This window comes from Gouania willdenowi, chromosome 5 (genome assembly GCF_900634775.1).
Source record: "Gouania willdenowi chromosome 5, fGouWil2.1, whole genome shotgun sequence".
NCBI classification, from domain to species: Eukaryota; Metazoa; Chordata; class Actinopteri; order Blenniiformes; family Gobiesocidae; genus Gouania; species Gouania willdenowi.
The window spans coordinates 196,141-214,350 of NC_041048.1; the positions used below are offsets into that span (position 1 = coordinate 196,141).

The window sequence follows — 18,210 nt, forward strand, 5'->3', positions numbered from 1 at the left end:
TATAATAATAATAATGCATCAGTTTTATATAACACTTTATCATAGACACTCAAAGTCGCTTTACAGAATTAAGGCATTATTCTTTCACTCCACACTTAGTGGTGGTAAGCTACTATTGTAGCCACAGCTGCCCTGGGGCAGACTGACGGAAGCGCGGCTGCCATAGTGCGCCATCGGCCCCTCCGACCACCACCAACACTCACTCACTCACACACTGCATTCATACTAGGCAATGTAGGTGAAGTGCCTTGCCCAAGGGTACAATGACAGATACCACTGGGTGACTGTCCCCCCACTGTGACACCTGGAATTCTCAGTGGTCTCCATCCAACTACTAACCAGGCCCAGACCTGCTTAGCTTCACAGATCTAATGAGATCAGGCAATGACAGGCTGGTGTGGCCACAATATAACATTATATAACAATAACCATATATTATAATAATCATATATATTATAACTATATATAACCATATATATAATACCTATATCTATAATAACTTATTACCTAAGTAAAGGACCAATAGAGGAAGGTTTGGGACAAAAAGTCAATAATTTATTACACTGATCAATAGTGTGTCTGATGTTCTCTCTCTCCATCCTTTCTGTTTACTAACCAGTGGAAGCAGATGTTCTCAACCTCTGGTTCTGGTTCCAACGGACATTTCTTCCTGTGAAAAGGGAGTCATTTTTTCCCACTGTCGCTCATGCTTGTTCAGTGTTTAATGATGATCAATTAGCTCTCAGTGAGTGACTTAGTGAAGTTAAGAATCAACTAAAGTCCATCAATAGTTAGTATTAGTTAATACGCGTCATTATCTATGATGCCATTACTGTGAGAGGAGCAGCGAATCACAGCTCTGATGTTCTTATCATTAATAATATTATCAAAACTATGAGTAATGTTATTGTCTTCTTTCTCTGTCCAAAGTCACAAACTTTGTAATCAAACATCCTTCAGCTTCTCACTGATGCCATCGTAACCATGGAAACCACATTTCCATCCTGCTACACGGCAACCAAAGGAGATGGCGTCATGGAGACCCCCACCTGGTGAGAGACAGACAGGTTATATAGAGAAACTAGAGGTGCATAGACTCCATCTTAAATTAAATAATAAAGGGCGCCTGCTCTGCTTATTTCACTAATCTTGTTTTGCGAAAAACCCAAGGTCTTGTTCAATACTATTGAAAATCTTGTTGCACCCTCACCGTCCCATGTGCTTTTTTGTAAACAAAGCACAAGACATTAGGGTCAGTATCACTGACCCTAACCCTGTTTTCTGCCCCAAATTTTTCTATGCCCTTCAATTTGGAAGTTGACGCCAGTGCTGTGGTCTGTACTTCTACAGGAAGATGAGCTGGGGATTGACCATCCCATAAGTTACTTCTCGCGTAAGTTTAGCAAGCATCAGCTTTCTAATTCAATCATTGAGAAGGAAACCCTTGCTTTGTTGTTGGTACTACAACACTTTGAAGTGTATTTAGCGTCCAGTGTCCAAGGTCTACACTGACCATAATCAGATTGTCTTCCTCTCAAGGACGTACAACCATAACCAGTGCTTGATGCATTGGTCTTTGATGGTCCAGGGGTTCAACTTAAAAATCGTACACAAAAAGGGCTCTCAGAATGTAATAGCTGATGCATTGTCACGCAATTAGTGTTTGATTCCAATCAATAATTAGAATCTTATGGGAGGGAGTGTTACATGCAGGCTGAGCCGGCCAATAAATGAAAGGCTTGTTTGCACTATATAGTTGTTGTGGTCATTCAGTTGTAGTGTTTGTTTTGTTCAGTCACAGTCTACCTTTTTGTGGCCGTAACATAGACAGACAGGTAATAGAGAGACAGGTTATATAGAGTCAGACAGGTTAGATACAGACAGACAGACAGACATGTCTCACCCTCTACCAGGCAGTGAATAACCGCAGCGTTGAACGTGTCTCCTGCTCCTAACGTATCAACCACAGTTTGAGGAGGAAACGCCTCAGAGTGAAAAATCACTCCATCAGGACCCAACGCATCTGCTCCTTGATCTGCCCATGCACACACCAGCACAGCCCTGAGAGACAGACAGGTTACAGACAGACAGGTTATATAGAAACAGACAGACAGGGTAGTGACACACACATGCACACACACAAAGATAGGTTAGAGACAGACAGACAAGGAGCTTCTCACCCTTTCTTCACTCGACTGTAAAGTCCTTTAACTGCAGCTTCAGCAGAATCGAAACCAAAGTGACGAGCAACGTCCTTACTGACAAACACCTGGAGGAACACGTGAAGAACATGTGACACACGTTACACATGTGACAGAAAGAACATGTGAACCAGTGTCATCAGGACTGTCCAATGGTTGAATCCCATGCGTCTCTAAAAGGAGAATCATGTTTTTCAAACATCAAGACTGAGCTACTGACGCAGTCTGTAGTTCATTTTGTCTGTGACCTGTCTGTCAGTCTGTCCTCACTCAGAGGAGGACCTTCATGGTTCCTCTTTGGTGAAGGTAGACGGTTAATGCGACCTGGAGCAGAGCAGATGTCCTACCACATCTCCATGAGGGAACAGCTGATAAAGAGGTTCTCTGGTCTTCTCTATCTCCACAGACATAGTGATCCTCTGCTCCTGGGGAAGCCTGCTGTTAAACATCTCCACCTGCTTGATCATCTTCACCTGCTCCTCAGCATTACGACCCTGTATGACAGGGTTAGGATAGCGTTGGGGTTGTAGGGTTAGGGTGGGGTTAGGGGTTATAATGGTAGGTATTGGGGTTAGGGGTTGGTATAGGGTTAGCAGGTCATCCTGTGCTCAGTGGGGGGGAGACTCACCTCCCAGTGGATCCACCTGAACTGATGGAGGTCAACCTTGGAGAAGTCCTCAGCAGTGACATCGGGAAGGTTCCTGTGAGAGACACACCAACACTGTGGAAACCCTCTGCAGGTCATTACACCGTCTAAACCTTCTAAACCAGGGGTGGCCAATCCTAGTCCTCAAGGGTCACTATCCAGCATGTTTTAGATGTTTCCCTCTTCCAACACACCTGATTGAAATGATTAACTCATCATCAAGCTCTGCAGAATCCTGATAACCATCCTGGTCATTTCAATCAGGTGTGTTGGAAGAGGGAAACATCTAAAACATGCTGGATAGTGACCCTTGAGGACCAGGATTGGCCACCCCTGTTCTAAACCTTCTGAAACAACTGAGCCTTCTAAACCTTCTGAACTTTCTACACATTCTAAACCTTCTGGACCTTCTAAATGTTCTAAACATTAACCTTCTAAACCTTCTACATGAAATACAGGTAGGATCGTTCCAGGTTGACCAATCAAGGTTTGAATAGAGTTGATTAGATTATCATATGTCATATATATCATATGTTAACCCTTTACATACTAACCCTTAGATAACAAACATCTGTTCAACCTTTCAGTGTTCCATCCCATTGATTCTCCCTAATCCAACCCTAGCATGCTAACTGTTCAACCATAGAGTCTGATGATCAGCTCTGACGTGAAAGAAGAAGAATTAAAGCATGACTCAGCAGTGACGTCATTGTCAGGATTGGAGTTCCATTAAAATCATTGGACATGCAGCGAGATGGCGACGCATCGACTGCTCAGTGCTTACGTATCAGAGAGAACAACAGTTCTCGACCCACTGGAAGGACAAACTATGCAACAGGCACATGGAGTCTGACCTCTGACCTGCCAAACCACAGCAGACGCATCCACTGCACATCGTTCAAAATCCGCCATGATGAAACTACAGAGACACAGAGACAGCACTGAGCGTCACACGCTCTGATCTCTGAGCCGCTAGGAACCGCTAACAGCTGCTACGCCTGACCACGGAGGAGGAGCTTCCTGTAAGAGAGCACTAGTGACACACACACTCCTGTTCACTCCATTTCAAACCTGTTCATGTGCAGGATGGTGCGGCTGCCGTTGCTGATGTTGCTGATGACCACAGATGATGGAGAGTCGCACTGAGCATGCTCAGAAACCAGAGACACATCCACCCTGTATTTCTGAAAATCCTTCAAAATAAAACTATAGATGGAAGTTTACATGTTGTGTAGTTGTGTTATAACAGTGAGTTAGTGTGTGTGTGTGTGTGCGTGTTATAGTGTGTGTGTCTGTGTGTGTTAGTGCTATAGTGTGTGTGTCTGTGTGTGTTAGTGCTATAGTGTGTGTGTCTGTGCGTGTGTTAGTACTATAGTGTGTGTGTGTCTGTGTGTATTAGTACTATAGTGTGTGTGTGTCTGTGTGTGTGTTATAGTGTGTGTGTGTCTGTGTTAGTGTGTGTCTGTGTGTGTTAGTGCTATAGTGTGTTAGTGTGTGTGTTAGTGCTATAGTGTGTGTGTCTGTGTGTGTGTTATAGTGTGTGTGTGTTATAGTGTGTGTGTCTGTGTTAGTGCTTTAGTGTGTGTGTGTGTTATAGTGTGTGTGTGTGTGTGTTAGTGTGTGTGTCTGTGTGTGTTAGTGCTATAGTGTGTTAGTGTGTGTGTTAGTGCTATAGTGTGTGTGTCTGTGCGTGTGTTAGTACTATAGTGTGTGTCTGTGTGTGTGTTATAGTGTGTGTGTGTTATAGTGTGTGTGTCTGTGTTAGTGCTTTAGTGTGTGTGTGTGTTATAGTGTGTGTGTCTGTGTTAGTGTGTGTGTCTGTGTGTGTTAGTGCTATAGTGTGTGTGTCTGTGTGTGTTAGTGCTAGTGTGTGTGTCTGTGCGTGTGTTAGTACTATAGTGTGTGTGTGTCTGTGTGTGTGTTATAGTGTGTGTGTGTTATAGTGTGTGTGTCTGTGTTAGTGCTATAGTGTGTTAGTGTGTGTGTCTGTGTGTGTTAGTGCTATAGTGTCTGTGCGTGTGTTAGTGCTATAGTGTGTGTGTGTGTGTGTGTGTTATAGCGTGTGGGTCTGTGTGTTAGTGTTATAGTGTGTGTGTGTTAGTGTTATAGTGTGTGTGTTAGTGTTATAGTGTGTGTGTGTGTGTTATAGTGTGTTAGTGTTATAGTGTGTGTGTGTCTGTGTGTTAGTGCTATAGTGTGTTAGTGTTATAGTGTGTGTGTGTGTGTTAGTGTTATAGTGTGTGTGTGTGTGTGTGTGTGTGTGTGTGTGTTATAGTGTGTTAGTGTTATAGTGTGTGTGTGTCTGTGTGTGTTAGTGTTATAGTGTGTTAGTGTTATAGTGTGTGTGTTAGTGCTATAGTGTGTTAGTGTGTGTGTGTGTTAGTGTTATAGTGTGTGTGTGTGTTAGTGCGTGTGTGTTAGTGTTATAGTGTGTTAGTGTTATTGTGTGTGTGTGTGTGTGTGTGTTAGTGTTATAGTGTGTTAGTGTGTGTGTGTTAGTGTTATAGTGTGTGTGTGTCTGTGTGTGTTAGTGTTATAGTGTGTTAGTGTGTCTGTGTGTGTGTTAGTGCTATAGTGTGTTAGTGTGTGTGTGTTAGTGTTATAGTGTGTTAGTGTTATAGAGTGTGTGTGTGTGTGTTAGTGCTATAGTGTGTGTGTGTCTGTGTGTGTTAGTGCTATAGTGTGTTAGTGTTATAGTGTGTTAGTGTTATAGAGTGTGTGTGTGTGTGTTAGTGCTATAGTGTGTGTGTGTCTGTGTGTGTTAGTGTTATAGTGTGTGTGTGTGTGTGTTAGTGTTATAGTGTGTTAGTGTGTGTGTGTTAGTGTTATAGTGTGTGTGTGTCTGTGTGTGTTAGTGTTATAGTGTGTTAGTGTTATAGTGTGTGTGTGTCTGTGTGTGTGTTAGTGCTATAGTGTGTTAGTGTGTGTGTGTTAGTGTTATAGTGTGTTAGTGTTATAGTGTGTGTGTGTGTGTGTTAGTGCTATAGTGTGTGTGTGTGTGTGTGTGTGTTATAGCGTGTGGGTCTGTGTGTTAGTGTTATAGTGTGTGTGTGTTATAGTGTGTGTGTGTGTTAGTGTTATAGTGTGTGTGTGTGTGTTAGTGTTATAGTGTGTGTGTGTGTCAGTGTTATAGTGTGTGTGTGTTAGAGTTATAGTGTGGTGTGTAGTGCTATAGTGTGTTCGTGTTAAGTGTGTGTGTGTGTGTGTGTTTAGTGTGTGGTGTGGAGTGTTAGTTATTAGTGTGTGTGTGTGTGTTAGTGTTATAGTGTGTGTGTGTGTGTGTGTGTGTGTTAGTGTTATAGTGTGTGTGTGTGTTAGTGTTATAGTGTGTGTGTGTGTTAGTGTTATAGTGTGTGTGTGTGTGTGTTAGTGCTATAGTGTGTTAGTGTTATAGTGTGTGTGTGTGTGTGTTAGTGCTATAGTGTGTTAGTGTTATAGTGTGTGTGTTAGTGTTATAGTGTGTGTGTGTGTGTGTGTTAGTGCTATAGTGTGTTAGTGTTATAGTGTGTGTGTGTGTGTTAGTGCTATAGTGTGTGTGTGTGTGTGTGTGTGTGTGTTAGTGTTATAGTGTGTTAGTGTTATAGTGTGTGTGTGTTAGTGCTATAGTGTGTTAGTGTTATAGTGTGTGTGTTAGTGCTATTTTGTGTTAGTGTTATAGTGTGTGTGTGTGTTAGTGCTATAGTGTGTGTGTGTGTGTTAGTGTTATAGTGTGTGTGTGTGTGTTAGTGCTATAGTGTGTTAGTGTTATAGTGTGTGTGTGTGTGTGTGTTAGTGTTATAGTGTGTGTGTGTGTTAGTGTTATAGTGTGTGTGTGTGTGTGTTAGTGTTATAGTGTGTGTGTGTGTTATAGTGTGTGTGTGTGTTAGTGCTATAGTGTGTTAGTGTTATAGTGTGTTAGTGTTATAGTGTGTGTGTTAGTGCTATTTTGTGTTAGTGTTATAGTGTGTGTGTGTGTGTGTGTGTGTGTGTGTGTGTTAGTGTTATAGTGTGTGTGTGTGTGTGTGTTAGTGTTATAGTGTGTGTGTGTGTGTTAGTGCTATAGTGTGTTAGTGTTATAGTGTGTGTGTGTGTGTTAGTGTTATAGTGTGTTAGTGTTATAGTGTGTGTGTTAGTGCTATAGTGTGTTAGTGTGTGTGTGTGTTAGTGTTATAGTGTGTGTGTGTGTTAGTGCGTGTGTGTTAGTGTTATAGTGTGTTAGTGTTATTGTGTGTGTGTGTGTGTGTGTGTGTTAGTGTTATAGTGTGTTAGTGTGTGTGTGTTAGTGTTATAGTGTGTGTGTGTCTGTGTGTGTTAGTGTTATAGTGTGTTAGTGTGTCTGTGTGTGTGTTAGTGCTATAGTGTGTTAGTGTGTGTGTGTTAGTGTTATAGTGTGTTAGTGTTATAGAGTGTGTGTGTGTGGGTTAGTGCTATAGTGTGTGTTCTGTGTTGTGTTAGTGCTATAGTGTTATAGTGTGTTAGTGTTATAGTGTGTTAGTGTTATAGAGTGTGTGTGTGTGTGTTAGTGCTATAGTGTGTGTGTGTCTGTGTGTGTTAGTGTTATAGTGTGTGTGTGTGTGTGTGTGTTAGTGCTATAGTGTGTTAGTGTGTGTGTGTTAGTGTTATAGTGTGTGTGTGTCTGTGTGTGTTAGTGTTATAGTGTGTTAGTGTTATAGTGTGTGTGTGTCTGTGTGTGTGTTAGTGCTATAGTGTGTTAGTGTGTGTGTGTTAGTGTTATAGTGTGTTAGTGTTATAGAGTGTGTGTGTGTGTGTTAGTGCTATAGTGTGTGTGTGTGTGTGTGTGTGTTATAGCGTGTGGGTCTGTGTGTTAGTGTTATAGTGTGTGTGTGTTATAGTGTGTGTGTGTGTTAGTGTTATAGTGTGTGTGTGTGTGTTAGTGTTATAGTGTGTGTGTGTGTCAGTGTTATAGTGTGTGTGTGTTAGAGTTATAGTGTGTGTGTGTTAGTGCTATAGTGTGTTAGTGTTATAGTGTGTGTGTGTGTGTGTGTTATAGTGTGTGTGTGTGTTAGTGTTATAGTGTGTGTGTGTGTGTTAGTGTTATAGTGTGTGTGTGTTATAGTGTGTGTGTGTGTTAGTGTTATAGTGTGTGTGTGTGTGTTAGTGTTATAGTGTGTGTGTGTGTTAGTGTTATAGTGTGTGTGTGTGTGTGTGTTAGTGCTATAGTGTGTTAGTGTTATAGTGTGTGTGTGTGTTAGTGCTATAGTGTGTTAGTGTTATAGTGTGTGTGTTAGTGTTATAGTGTGTGTGTGTGTGTGTTAGTGCTATAGTGTGTTAGTGTGTGTTAGTGCTATAGTGTGTTAGTGTTATAGTGTGTGTGTGTGTGTTAGTGCTATAGTGTGTTAGTGTTATAGTGTGTGTGTGTGTTAGTGCTATAGTGTGTTAGTGTTATAGTGTGTGTGTGTTAGTGTTATAGTGTGTTAGTGTTATAGTGTGTGTGTGTGTGTGTGTGTGTGTTAGTGTTATAGTGTGTTAGTGTTATAGTGTGTGTGTGTTAGTGCTATAGTGTGTTAGTGTTATAGTCTGTGTTAGTTTAGTGCTATTTTGTGTTAGTGTTAGTGGTGTGTGTTAGTGCTAGTGGTGTGTGTTAGTGTTATAGTGTGTGTGTGTGTGTTAGTGCTATTTTGTGTTAGTGTTATAGTGTGTGTGTGTTATAGTGTGTGTGTGTGTTAGTGTTATAGTGTGTGTGTGTGTGTGTGTGTGTGTTAGTGTTATAGTGTGTGTGTGTGTTAGTGTTATAGTGTGTGTGTGTGTTAGTGCTATAGTGTGTTAGTGTTATAGTGTGTGTGTTAGTGCTATTTTGTGTTAGTGTTATAGTGTGTGTGTGTGTGTGTGTGTGTGTGTGTTAGTGTTATAGTGTGTGTGTGTGTTAGTGTTATAGTGTGTGTGTGTGTTAGTGCTATAGTGTTATAGTGTGTGTGTGTGTGTGTGTTAGTGTTATAGTGTGTGTGTGTGTTAGTGCTATAGTGTGTTAGTGTTATAGTGTGTGTGTGTGTGTGTGTTAGTGTTATAGTGTGTTAGTGTTATAGTGTGTGTGTGTGTGTGTGTGTGTGTGTTAGTGTTATAGTGTGTGTGAGTGTGTGTGTTAGTGTTATAGTGTGTGTGTGTGTGTGTGTGTGTGTTAGTGTTATAGTGTGTGTGTGTGTGTGTTAGTGCTATAGTGTTATAGTGTTATAGTGTGTGTGTTAGTGTTATAGTGTGTGTGTGTTAGTGCTATAGTGTGTTAGTGTTATAGTGTGTGTGTTAGTGTTATAGTGTGTGTGTGTGTGTGAGTGTTAGAGTGTGTGTGTGTGTGTGTTAGTGCTATAGTGTGTTAGTGTTATAGTGTTATAGTGTTATAGTGTTATATAGTGTTATAGTGTTATAGTGTGTGTGTGTGTGTGTTAGTGTTAAAGTGTGTGTGTGTGTGTTAGTGCTATAGTGTGTTAGTGTTATAGTGTGTGTGTTAGTGTTATAGTGTGTGTGTGTGTTAGTGTTATAGTGTGTGTGTTAGTGTTATAGTGTGTGTGTGTACTCACTCTGCTACAGGCCCCTCTGATAGAGAACCAATGAATGCCGTACGTTCTCCCAGCAGTGATAAGACGGTACATGAGTTTGAAGCATTTCCTCCTCTCTGCCAGCGCTGAGACACACACCTGATCAGAATATCAATCAGATCAATCAGATGATTGATCAGATCAATAGGATGAACATGTGATAGATCACAGTAGGGATGGATAACTTTCACATCTGAACCCATGTCGTACTGATACTCACTACTTTGTGTTTGTTTATGTCTAAATATTATTTTAACTTTGTTGGACTTTACATCACAAATGTCACCTTTAGAAAGAGGCGGAGCTACTTTCAATCAGCCAATGCTGAACCTGCAGCTACTGACATCATCATGCTCCAATGTGTGCAATGCTGTGTTCATGTACGGCGTGGAAAATAACCTACTTTTCCACTTGCTCAGTCACAAGGATGCATTCAGTAACCAAACGTGTTGTGTTAGATTTGAACTGAATAATAATGAATAAAATAACATGTCCATAATGTCACAGGGAGAGGGCGGAGTCTGTTCTCTGCTTTAATGGCACAGGGAGGGGGCGGAGTCTATGTTAGTTCTCTGCTTTAACAGCACAGGGAGGGGTGGAGCTAAAGATCAATGTCACACAGAGTATTCAAACGAATGACCTACTTCCCTAATCATTGTATCAATCACATTATATCAAGGGTCACCAACACGGTGCACGCGGGCCCCAGGTAGCCCTCATGGACCATGTGACGGGCCCTCTGCTCTAGTCACCAATGAGCTCCGTTTATAATCTGATTTACTTTCCAGGATTCAAACTATCAAAGATAAATACATACATGTGACAGATGTAATTAGTACTTAGCAGATGTGTAAAAAGTACCAATATATCCTACTCAAGTAGAAGTACTGTTACTTGATTGAAATTGTACTCACGTACAAGTTCAAATAAGTCGTACATAAAATACTGGAGCTGTGCATTACGTTTAATCTGATTGGTCAGCTATGATGTGATGTGTTACGTTTAATCTGATGTGGTTGTTTCACAATGTTTGTTGATGATTTTAAAAGAAAAAAAAAATCACAATTTACCCAATAACTGTTGGATGTAGAAATGTAACAAATTACTTTACTTCTTATAGAATGTACGTAAGTACAAGTAAAATTTCTGATTTAGACATACAGGTGCTGGTCATATGATTAGAATATCATGAAAAAGTTGACTTATTTCAGTAATTCTATTCAAAAAGTGAAACTTGTATAATGTATACATTCATTTCACACAGACTGGCATATTTCAAGTGTTTATTTATTTTAATGTTGATGATTATAACTGCCAACTAATAAAAACCCCAAATTGAGTATCTCAGAAAATTTGAAAATTGTGGAGAGGTTCAATATTGAAGACACCTGGTGCCCTGCAAAGGCCTTTAAATGGTCTCCAGTCTAGTTCTGTAGGCTACTAGGGGTTGAACTACTACATCATTTTAAAGGTCGACTCTACTGTATGTGCATACTAGTCAAGTCGACTAGTTCATGACGTCACCAAGAGCCGACGCCAAGCCGAGTGCTGATGATGTGGCAAAATCTAATAAATAAATAAAGTAAATAGCCCTAACCCTTAATAGCTTCGAAGAGGTTTAGATTCTTCTTCTCTACCGCTGAGAAGCCGCAGCGGTCACAGATTTTTTTAGGGTCACAGAGTTTGGAACAACACCGCCAGCCCCTGGCACACAGTACATGCTATAAAAGCTAAGTAAACCCAGGAACACTGCTGCTGAGTGGTCCAAAGTGATGTTCTCTGATCAAAGGACATTTAGCATGTTCTTTGGAGATCAAGGTCCAGAGTCTGGAGGAAGAGAGGAGAGGAACAGAATCCACGTTGCTTGAGGTGGAGTGTAAAGTTTCCAGTCAGTGATGGTTTGGGGTGCCATGTCATGTGCTGGTGTTGGTCCACTGTGGTTCCTTAGGTCCAAGGTCAACGTAGACGTCTACCAGGAAGTTTTAGAGCACTTCATGCTTCCTGCTGCTGACCAACTTTATGGAGATGCACATTTCATTTTCCATCAGGACCTAACACCTGCACACAGTGCTAAAGCTACCAGTACCTGGTTTAAGGACCATGGTATCCCTGTTCTTGATTGGTCATCAAACTGGCCTGACCTTCACCCCATAGAACATCTATGAGGTATTGTGAAGAGGAAGATGTGAGACACCAGACCCAACAATGCAGAAGAGCTGAAGGTCACTATCAGAACAACCTGGGCTCTCATAACACCTGAGCAGTACCACAGACTGATCCACTCCATGCCACGCCCACTGCTGCAGTAATTCAGACAAAACCAACTAAGTATTGAATAGATGATCATACTTTTCATCTTCATACTTTTCATCTTCATACTTTTCAGTTGGTCAACATTTCTATAAATCTGTTTTTGTATCAGTCTTAGTAATTTTCTAATTTTTTGATATACTGGGATTTTCATTAGTTGTCAGTTATAATCATCAACATTGAAATAAATAAACATTTGAAATATAACAGTCTGTGTGAAATGAATGCATACATTATACAAGTTTCACTTTTTGAATGGAGTTACTGAAATAAATCAACTTTTTCATATATATATATTTTTGTATATATATACTTTCGGTGGGTCAAAATATGGACAAATTATTAACAAATAAAATTTTCTAGCTAGCTATAACAACACAAACTGTTGCATATTTCGGTCAAAATAAATGCTAACACCACCACCTTGGAGTCAGGTCTGTCCCATTGTCTGTCAAATCTACAATAGAAGTTATTCAGACTGTTGGCCAGGCAGAGGTCGTTAGCAGCAGCAGGAGCTCTGGGCTTGTAGTTTGTAATTTGCCTGAGCCTCTCCAGACAGAAGCAGAGTCATTCGCAGAGAACTGATGTTGTAGCTTCTCTGAGTACAAACGTTTGGCTTTTCTCACCTCCTTTCCAAACGTGTACTTCGACTCTCTGTACCTGGCTCTGTCTCCACTCCTGAAAGCGTCCTCTTTGTCTGTCCTCAGCCCTCTGAGCTTAGCTGTGAACCAGGGTTTGTCATTGTTATAACTCACCCTGGTCTTTGATGGAATACAGCTGTCCTCACAGAAGCTGATGTAGGACGTCACAGCGTCTGTAAACTCATCCAGAGAACTGTTCACAGACCTGAAAACATCCCAGTCAGTCCAGTCCAAACACTCCTGGAGTTTCTCCACTGCTTCACTGGTCCACTGTTTAGATTCCTTCACCACAGGTTTACAGAGCTTCAGCCTCTGTCTGTATGAAGGAATCAGATGGACCATCACATGGTCCGATAGGCCCAGTGCAGCACGGGAAACGGCGTGATAAGCACTGCTTAGTGTGGTGTAACAGTGATCCAGTGTCTTCTCCTCTCTGGTCAGACATTTAATTAATTGTCTATATTTGTGGAGCTGGTGTGAGAGGTTACCTTTATTAAAGTCACCAAGCACAATGATAAAAGAGTCCAGGTAGGTCCGCTCCATGCACAGGATCTGGTCGGCGAGTGTGCACTGTGCCTCACACACATCAGCTGATGGTGGGATGTACACACCAACCAGGATGAATGAAGTGAACTCACGGGGAGAATAGAAGGGTTTGTTGTTGATAATAAAGGATTCCAGGTGAGGAGAGCAGTGCTGGAGGATCACTGTCACGTCGTTACACCAGTTGCTGTTCACATCAAAGCAGATTCCTCCACCTTTCCTCTTCCCGGTGAGCTCCGCGTCTCGGTCCGCTCTGTGAAGTTGGAAGCCGGCCAACTGCAGCGCAGAGTCCGGTACCTGCTCCACACAGCCACGTTTCCGTGAAGCACAGAACAGAAGATGAGGAGAAGTCTCTGTTTCTTCCCAACAGCAGCTGGAGTTCGTCCACTTTGTTACACAGTGAGCGCACGTTAGAGAGGAATATCCCCGGTAACGCTGTGCGTCGGCCGCGCTGGCGGAGGCGCACAAGCGCACCAGCTCTTTTTCCTCTCCTCCGGCGCTTCACTGCGTGAGCAAAGGTGACGAACCTTTGAGTAAAATGTCCAGTAAATCCACAGAGGAAGCGATGAAAGTGGGAAATAAATCTTTGGGGATTGTTGCCCTGACGTTCAAGAGCTCTTCTCTGGAATAAGAGCAGCCAGTTGCGGATTTTACGACAAAAACAAGACAAAAAAGTGCGCACCAACACACCACAGCAGCCATCCGCAGCGCCATTTAGGGGAGTGGTGGCCTTGGTTAGGGTTAGGGTTAGGGACGCTGGGCTTGTAATCGGAGGGTTGCCGGTTCAAGCCTCACCGGGGCCGTCACTGCTCAGGGATGGGTTAAATGCAGAGGACGAATTTCATTAATGTACTAACATTACATGGCCAATTAAAGGCGAAAGCCCCCGATTTAATACATTCACTGTGGGGGGTGCTGTCTAGGGCTCATCCCGCGGGCGGCATCAAGGAAAGGAAATCTGGCTCGCTCTGGGGTGCTCAGTCGGTGCGCCTGGGGGCCGGCGGGGCAACTTGCAGCATCCACTTGGTGCCCTCGGTGACTATGGGTGTGGTCGTCATCCCTGGGGGCGCTGCTCTCAGTGCTGCTTCAGTTCCGGGTCCTTCTGGCCCGGGATCCGGTCCCTGCTGGCTCTGGGCCCACCGGCAGGCGCCCACGGGCTGCCCATTCGATGCGGCTCTGGTCGTCTGCTGGGTGTGGGCCTTGGCTCCTCTGCTGGGGTCTCGGGCGGGGGGCTCTCTGGGCCCTCCCCTCAGAGGGTTGGGTGCTTGGGGGGGGCCGGGATGCTGGCAAGGGGCCTTGGGGTTGGTGGTTGGGGTCGGTGACGGGATGCGCTTGGTGCTCGGCTGCTTGTGGCTTTCTCGGATGTGTGTGTGGGGGGCGGTGGCTGCCTCTCGGCCTGGGATCTTGGGGGCGTCTGGGGGGCTCCCTGGACCCCGCTCTTTCTGCTGGCCTGGCTGCATCTGCGGGCCCGGGGGAAGTTCCTGGGTTTGCAGTAGCGGTTTTTGCACATATACTGGTCTACGAAGCACTGGCACGCCTTGGGATGTGGGATAAAACTCATACTGGGCTTAACTTTACACGTTAATTCAAAATACCTGCTTTAAGTATTTCCACTCACTCATTCCCCCTGTAACCTGGGGGTCGAATCGCGCTGAAAGGCTTGGCCCCTCCCTTTCATAACTGCTTACAGTTCTAGTTTTTATTATTACAACTTATCAGTGAGTTAATGAGTACGTAACTATTAAAGGCTGTCCTACTTTCAACAAAGCACTGAGAATAAGAGCAACAACAACTATAGTAGTAGTTATTGTTTTGCTCTGAGGCCCAGAGAGAAACTTTTTACCTAAACTTCAAACAGCATCTTTTATTCCCTCTGAAGTTAAAAACCTGGGCGTTATTTTAGACTCTGAGCTCACTTTTATCCCTCACATTAAAAATGTATCAAAATGAGGTTTTTATCATTTGAAGAACATAGCCAGAGTCGCCAACACGGAGACGCTAATGAATGCTTTTATCATTAGTCACATGACTACTGTAATGCTCTGTCTCAGCGCCCTGTGCCCACGGTCAGTGTCCTAACCCTACCCCTCTGTACCCAGCCATGTGCCCTTGCCCTTATTTTAACGTGGGTGTGATAGGCGGGGTTTGTATGGGGTGGGTGTATTTTTAACTATGTAAAAGCACTTTTTATAAACAAAGATTGATAGATTGATGATAATTATTATTATTATTAAAGATGCACCGAAATGAACATTCAAGAAAGAAATGATTCCAATTATTAGTAGCATTATGTTCCTGGTTCTGACCTCATTTAAATTAAAACTTTGCAATCACACACACACTGATAAATAGATCTAAGAACACATCTATGTATCATATCAGAACCAGCTGAACTGATCTCTGGGCTGTGATTGGTTGAGGAGGAGCTCACCTGGTATCAGAATCTTCTTCAGGAAACTGTGAAACCACGTTAATGACGTCCAAACAAACCAGACCCACACACATGACCTTCTTCTTCTGCTGCTGCTCCATGACTGACTGACACACACACACACACACACACACACACACACACACACACACACACACACACACACACACACACACACACACACACACACACACACACACACACACACACACACACACACACACACTTTGTCACGTTGAGTTCAGTCTGTTAATCATCTGCAGATGCGTCAAAATATTCAAACTTAATAATAATCCAACAGCACAGACATTAAACATTAAATATGAAAATATTTGAACATGAGGTACATACTGTAATTCATGGCTTCATAAAAGGTTTATAATCCGTATTTAGTTTTAAACTAAAATCCTTCAGTGCTGCTGTTTGTGATGACGTCAGGGGAAGTTTCTTCTTCTGATGTTTTCTGACAGACTGTACTCTAATAAAGTGAAATGCTGCCCTCTTCTGTTCAATAGAATCACTGCACAAATAAAGGTTGGTAGAGAGAACACTGCTCATAACTTATCTATTAAACACTAACTTGTTGTTGGTGAAAACATGGATTTTATTGAAAACATTGTCAGTCCAAAGGTTAAAGTTGTTTAATAACATTTCATCAGAGTAACAGACACAGTAAAACATGTGAAATGTATTTAAATATGCAGAAAGCCCACAATGCACCAGTCTTAATGTGGTTATTTGACCTTGATTTGATTGGCTGGTTGACCACAGGAGTCTACTGCCCTGTACACGAGGTTCACTATTAAAATAGTGCCTCTCGTCTCATTCTCCCTTTGCCTTTGTTGATACACAGTAGTTTTAAAAATACTGACACAAACGAACACATATTACATTTGTGTCAGAGCCTCCTTAGCTAGTTTATCAGCAGCTTCATTCCCCACAATACCTGAATGAGATGAGATCCAATACTAGACCTCATCAACTCTATCCAGTGAAGGCATCACTAAACATCTGCTCTAGACCCAGAGGAGCATCACAAACTGTCTGTAAGGCAGAATAAATATACAATCAATCTAACAGCTCAGTAGTGAACACACATACATAATTAGATAGTCACATACTTTTTCCAATTTCATTATTCATAACGTAAACTCCAAAACCAGCTTTTCCCGAGCTCGGATCCTTAGACCATCTGTGAAAATGTGAAGAGAAGTTTCCTTATTAAAAACCACAAACTCATTTATTTGGCCACTAACACGACTCTTGTCCAGCCCCAGCAGGACCAACTGGACCTCTGGTTCTGGTAAAAGCCAGAATGGAACAGAGGACCACACTGATGCAGCAACACTCCCATTGTTCAACTATTAAGGAAATCTTTAATCTATAGGAACATTCTTCCCCTAATGCTAACATCTAAAAGTTTAAACAGCAAACCCTCCCCCCACACACTGTCATAAGCCTTTTCTATGGCTAGGAAAACTGCCACCACAGCCTCGTTGTTAATCACTGCCCTTTAAATATCATGCTCCATTTCTACCAAACCTAAATCTGTTTTGATAATTCACAAAAAACCCATTAACTTCTAAAAAATACACGTCTATTAGTGACCATCCTCTTCATCACATTACACAACACTGAAGGTCTGGAAGACGACAGAGAGGATGGATCCTTTACCGGCTTCAAGATTGGAATGACGACAGCATGTTTACAAACCTTTGGTCGTGACTCATCTTCACAAATGTAGTTAAATAAGGCTTTGATCTATTCTAGCACTGGATCATCCAGATGCTGCAAAAGCTTAGAACCAGTGTTGTGCTAGTTACTGAAAAAAAGTAACTAGTTACCGTTACTAGTTACTTCATTAACAAAGTAACTTAGTTACTATTTTGATTACTTAGACCAAAAAGTAATGCATTACTGGAAAAAGTAACTTTTGAGTTACTTAGAATTAAAGAATGTAGTATTTATTTTGGGTCATTTGTGTCCATACAGCTTCATATCAGTGCTGTAATAATATAATAATCCACTGTTGATCAACTGCTATAAAACAACCATAAATGATGTGCATATAAAGCACAAAACAGCTTCTCCAAAATTAAAACAGTAATTTTTCAGCCTTAACACAGTAATGTAAAGTAAGCTGTGCATATTCCAGGTGCACATTCTGCTGTTGAAAATGCTGATAAAAACAAATGTGGAAAAACTAATTCACAGCATTTTTCTCAGCTACACAATGCTAAACATATCAGGCTAATTAGCTGCTGTTAGCAGTGACTCAGCAGTAATGACAGACTGCATATTTACAACAACATACCGTGCAATAGTTTGGCTGATCTGTCCCTGGATAACAGTCACAGTCCGTTAAAATCCAGCCGCAGCGTTAGCTTAGCTTCACTGATGCATCTTTTGGAGACAAAAATAATACGTGTATTTCCACTTTGAGAAGCTCGTCCTGCTCTCGCATTGACTCGCCATGATTGGCGAACGTGATGTAAACAGAAACACGCTGACAATGCTTCTTCTTCTACTGTTTTACCGTGTTTGGCACGGCATCCCGCAAAAATATGTAGCGCCACTGTAAACAGGAAGTACACTGCAGCTAGCAAAGTAACGCACAAACGCACCATATTGTAACAGTAACGGCGTTATTTCTTTAGAAATATATTGCGTTACAGTACTAGTTACTGTCCAAAGTAACGTGTTACCGCCCAACACTGCTTATAACTTATCTCATCTTGTCCTGGTGAAGTATTAGCTCCACCTTCTACTGCATCTTGAAGCTCCTTAAAAGAAAAATACACATTAAAAGAACTGTATGTATCTTCACTGCATGTTAACTTCCAATTATTATCTCGCAGAACTTCATTTCTAATTTTAAGACATTCATCCCCAAAAATGTTGAGTTATA

General features: G+C 42.0%; 1 protein-coding gene and 1 long non-coding RNA gene across 13 annotated transcripts; one reads left to right on the forward strand and one right to left on the reverse strand.

Moving 5' to 3' along the window:
* Positions 1–533: 533 nt before the first annotated feature.
* khk (ketohexokinase) lies at positions 534–17,675 on the reverse strand. Of its 12 annotated transcripts, none has more exons than XM_028447767.1 (13): positions 17,617–17,632; positions 16,424–16,494; positions 16,249–16,346; positions 15,654–15,822; positions 15,303–15,405; positions 9,360–9,476; positions 3,919–4,053; positions 3,632–3,766; positions 2,830–2,902; positions 2,549–2,695; positions 2,181–2,269; positions 1,904–2,061; positions 534–1,049 (listed from the first exon to the last, which is right to left on the reverse strand). In XM_028447767.1, exons 4-13 carry the CDS (start codon positions 15,661–15,663, stop codon positions 946–948), a joined length of 1,071 nt encoding a protein of 356 aa, XP_028303568.1. In that variant the 5' UTR covers positions 15,664–15,822; positions 16,249–16,346; positions 16,424–16,494; positions 17,617–17,632; the 3' UTR covers positions 534–945. The 12 variants fall into 12 exon arrangements, 10 of the variants coding, with proteins under 10 accessions (XP_028303568.1, XP_028303571.1, XP_028303574.1 ...); XM_028447770.1 differs by having other exon boundaries at positions 15,303–15,409; XM_028447773.1 differs by lacking the exon at positions 15,654–15,822.
* LOC114463910 (uncharacterized) lies at positions 3,066–4,065 on the forward strand. Its single transcript, XR_003674135.1, has 2 exons — positions 3,066–3,869; positions 3,933–4,065. It is a non-coding gene; the product is annotated as an uncharacterized LOC114463910 (long non-coding RNA).
* Positions 17,676–18,210: the final 535 nt, after the last annotated feature.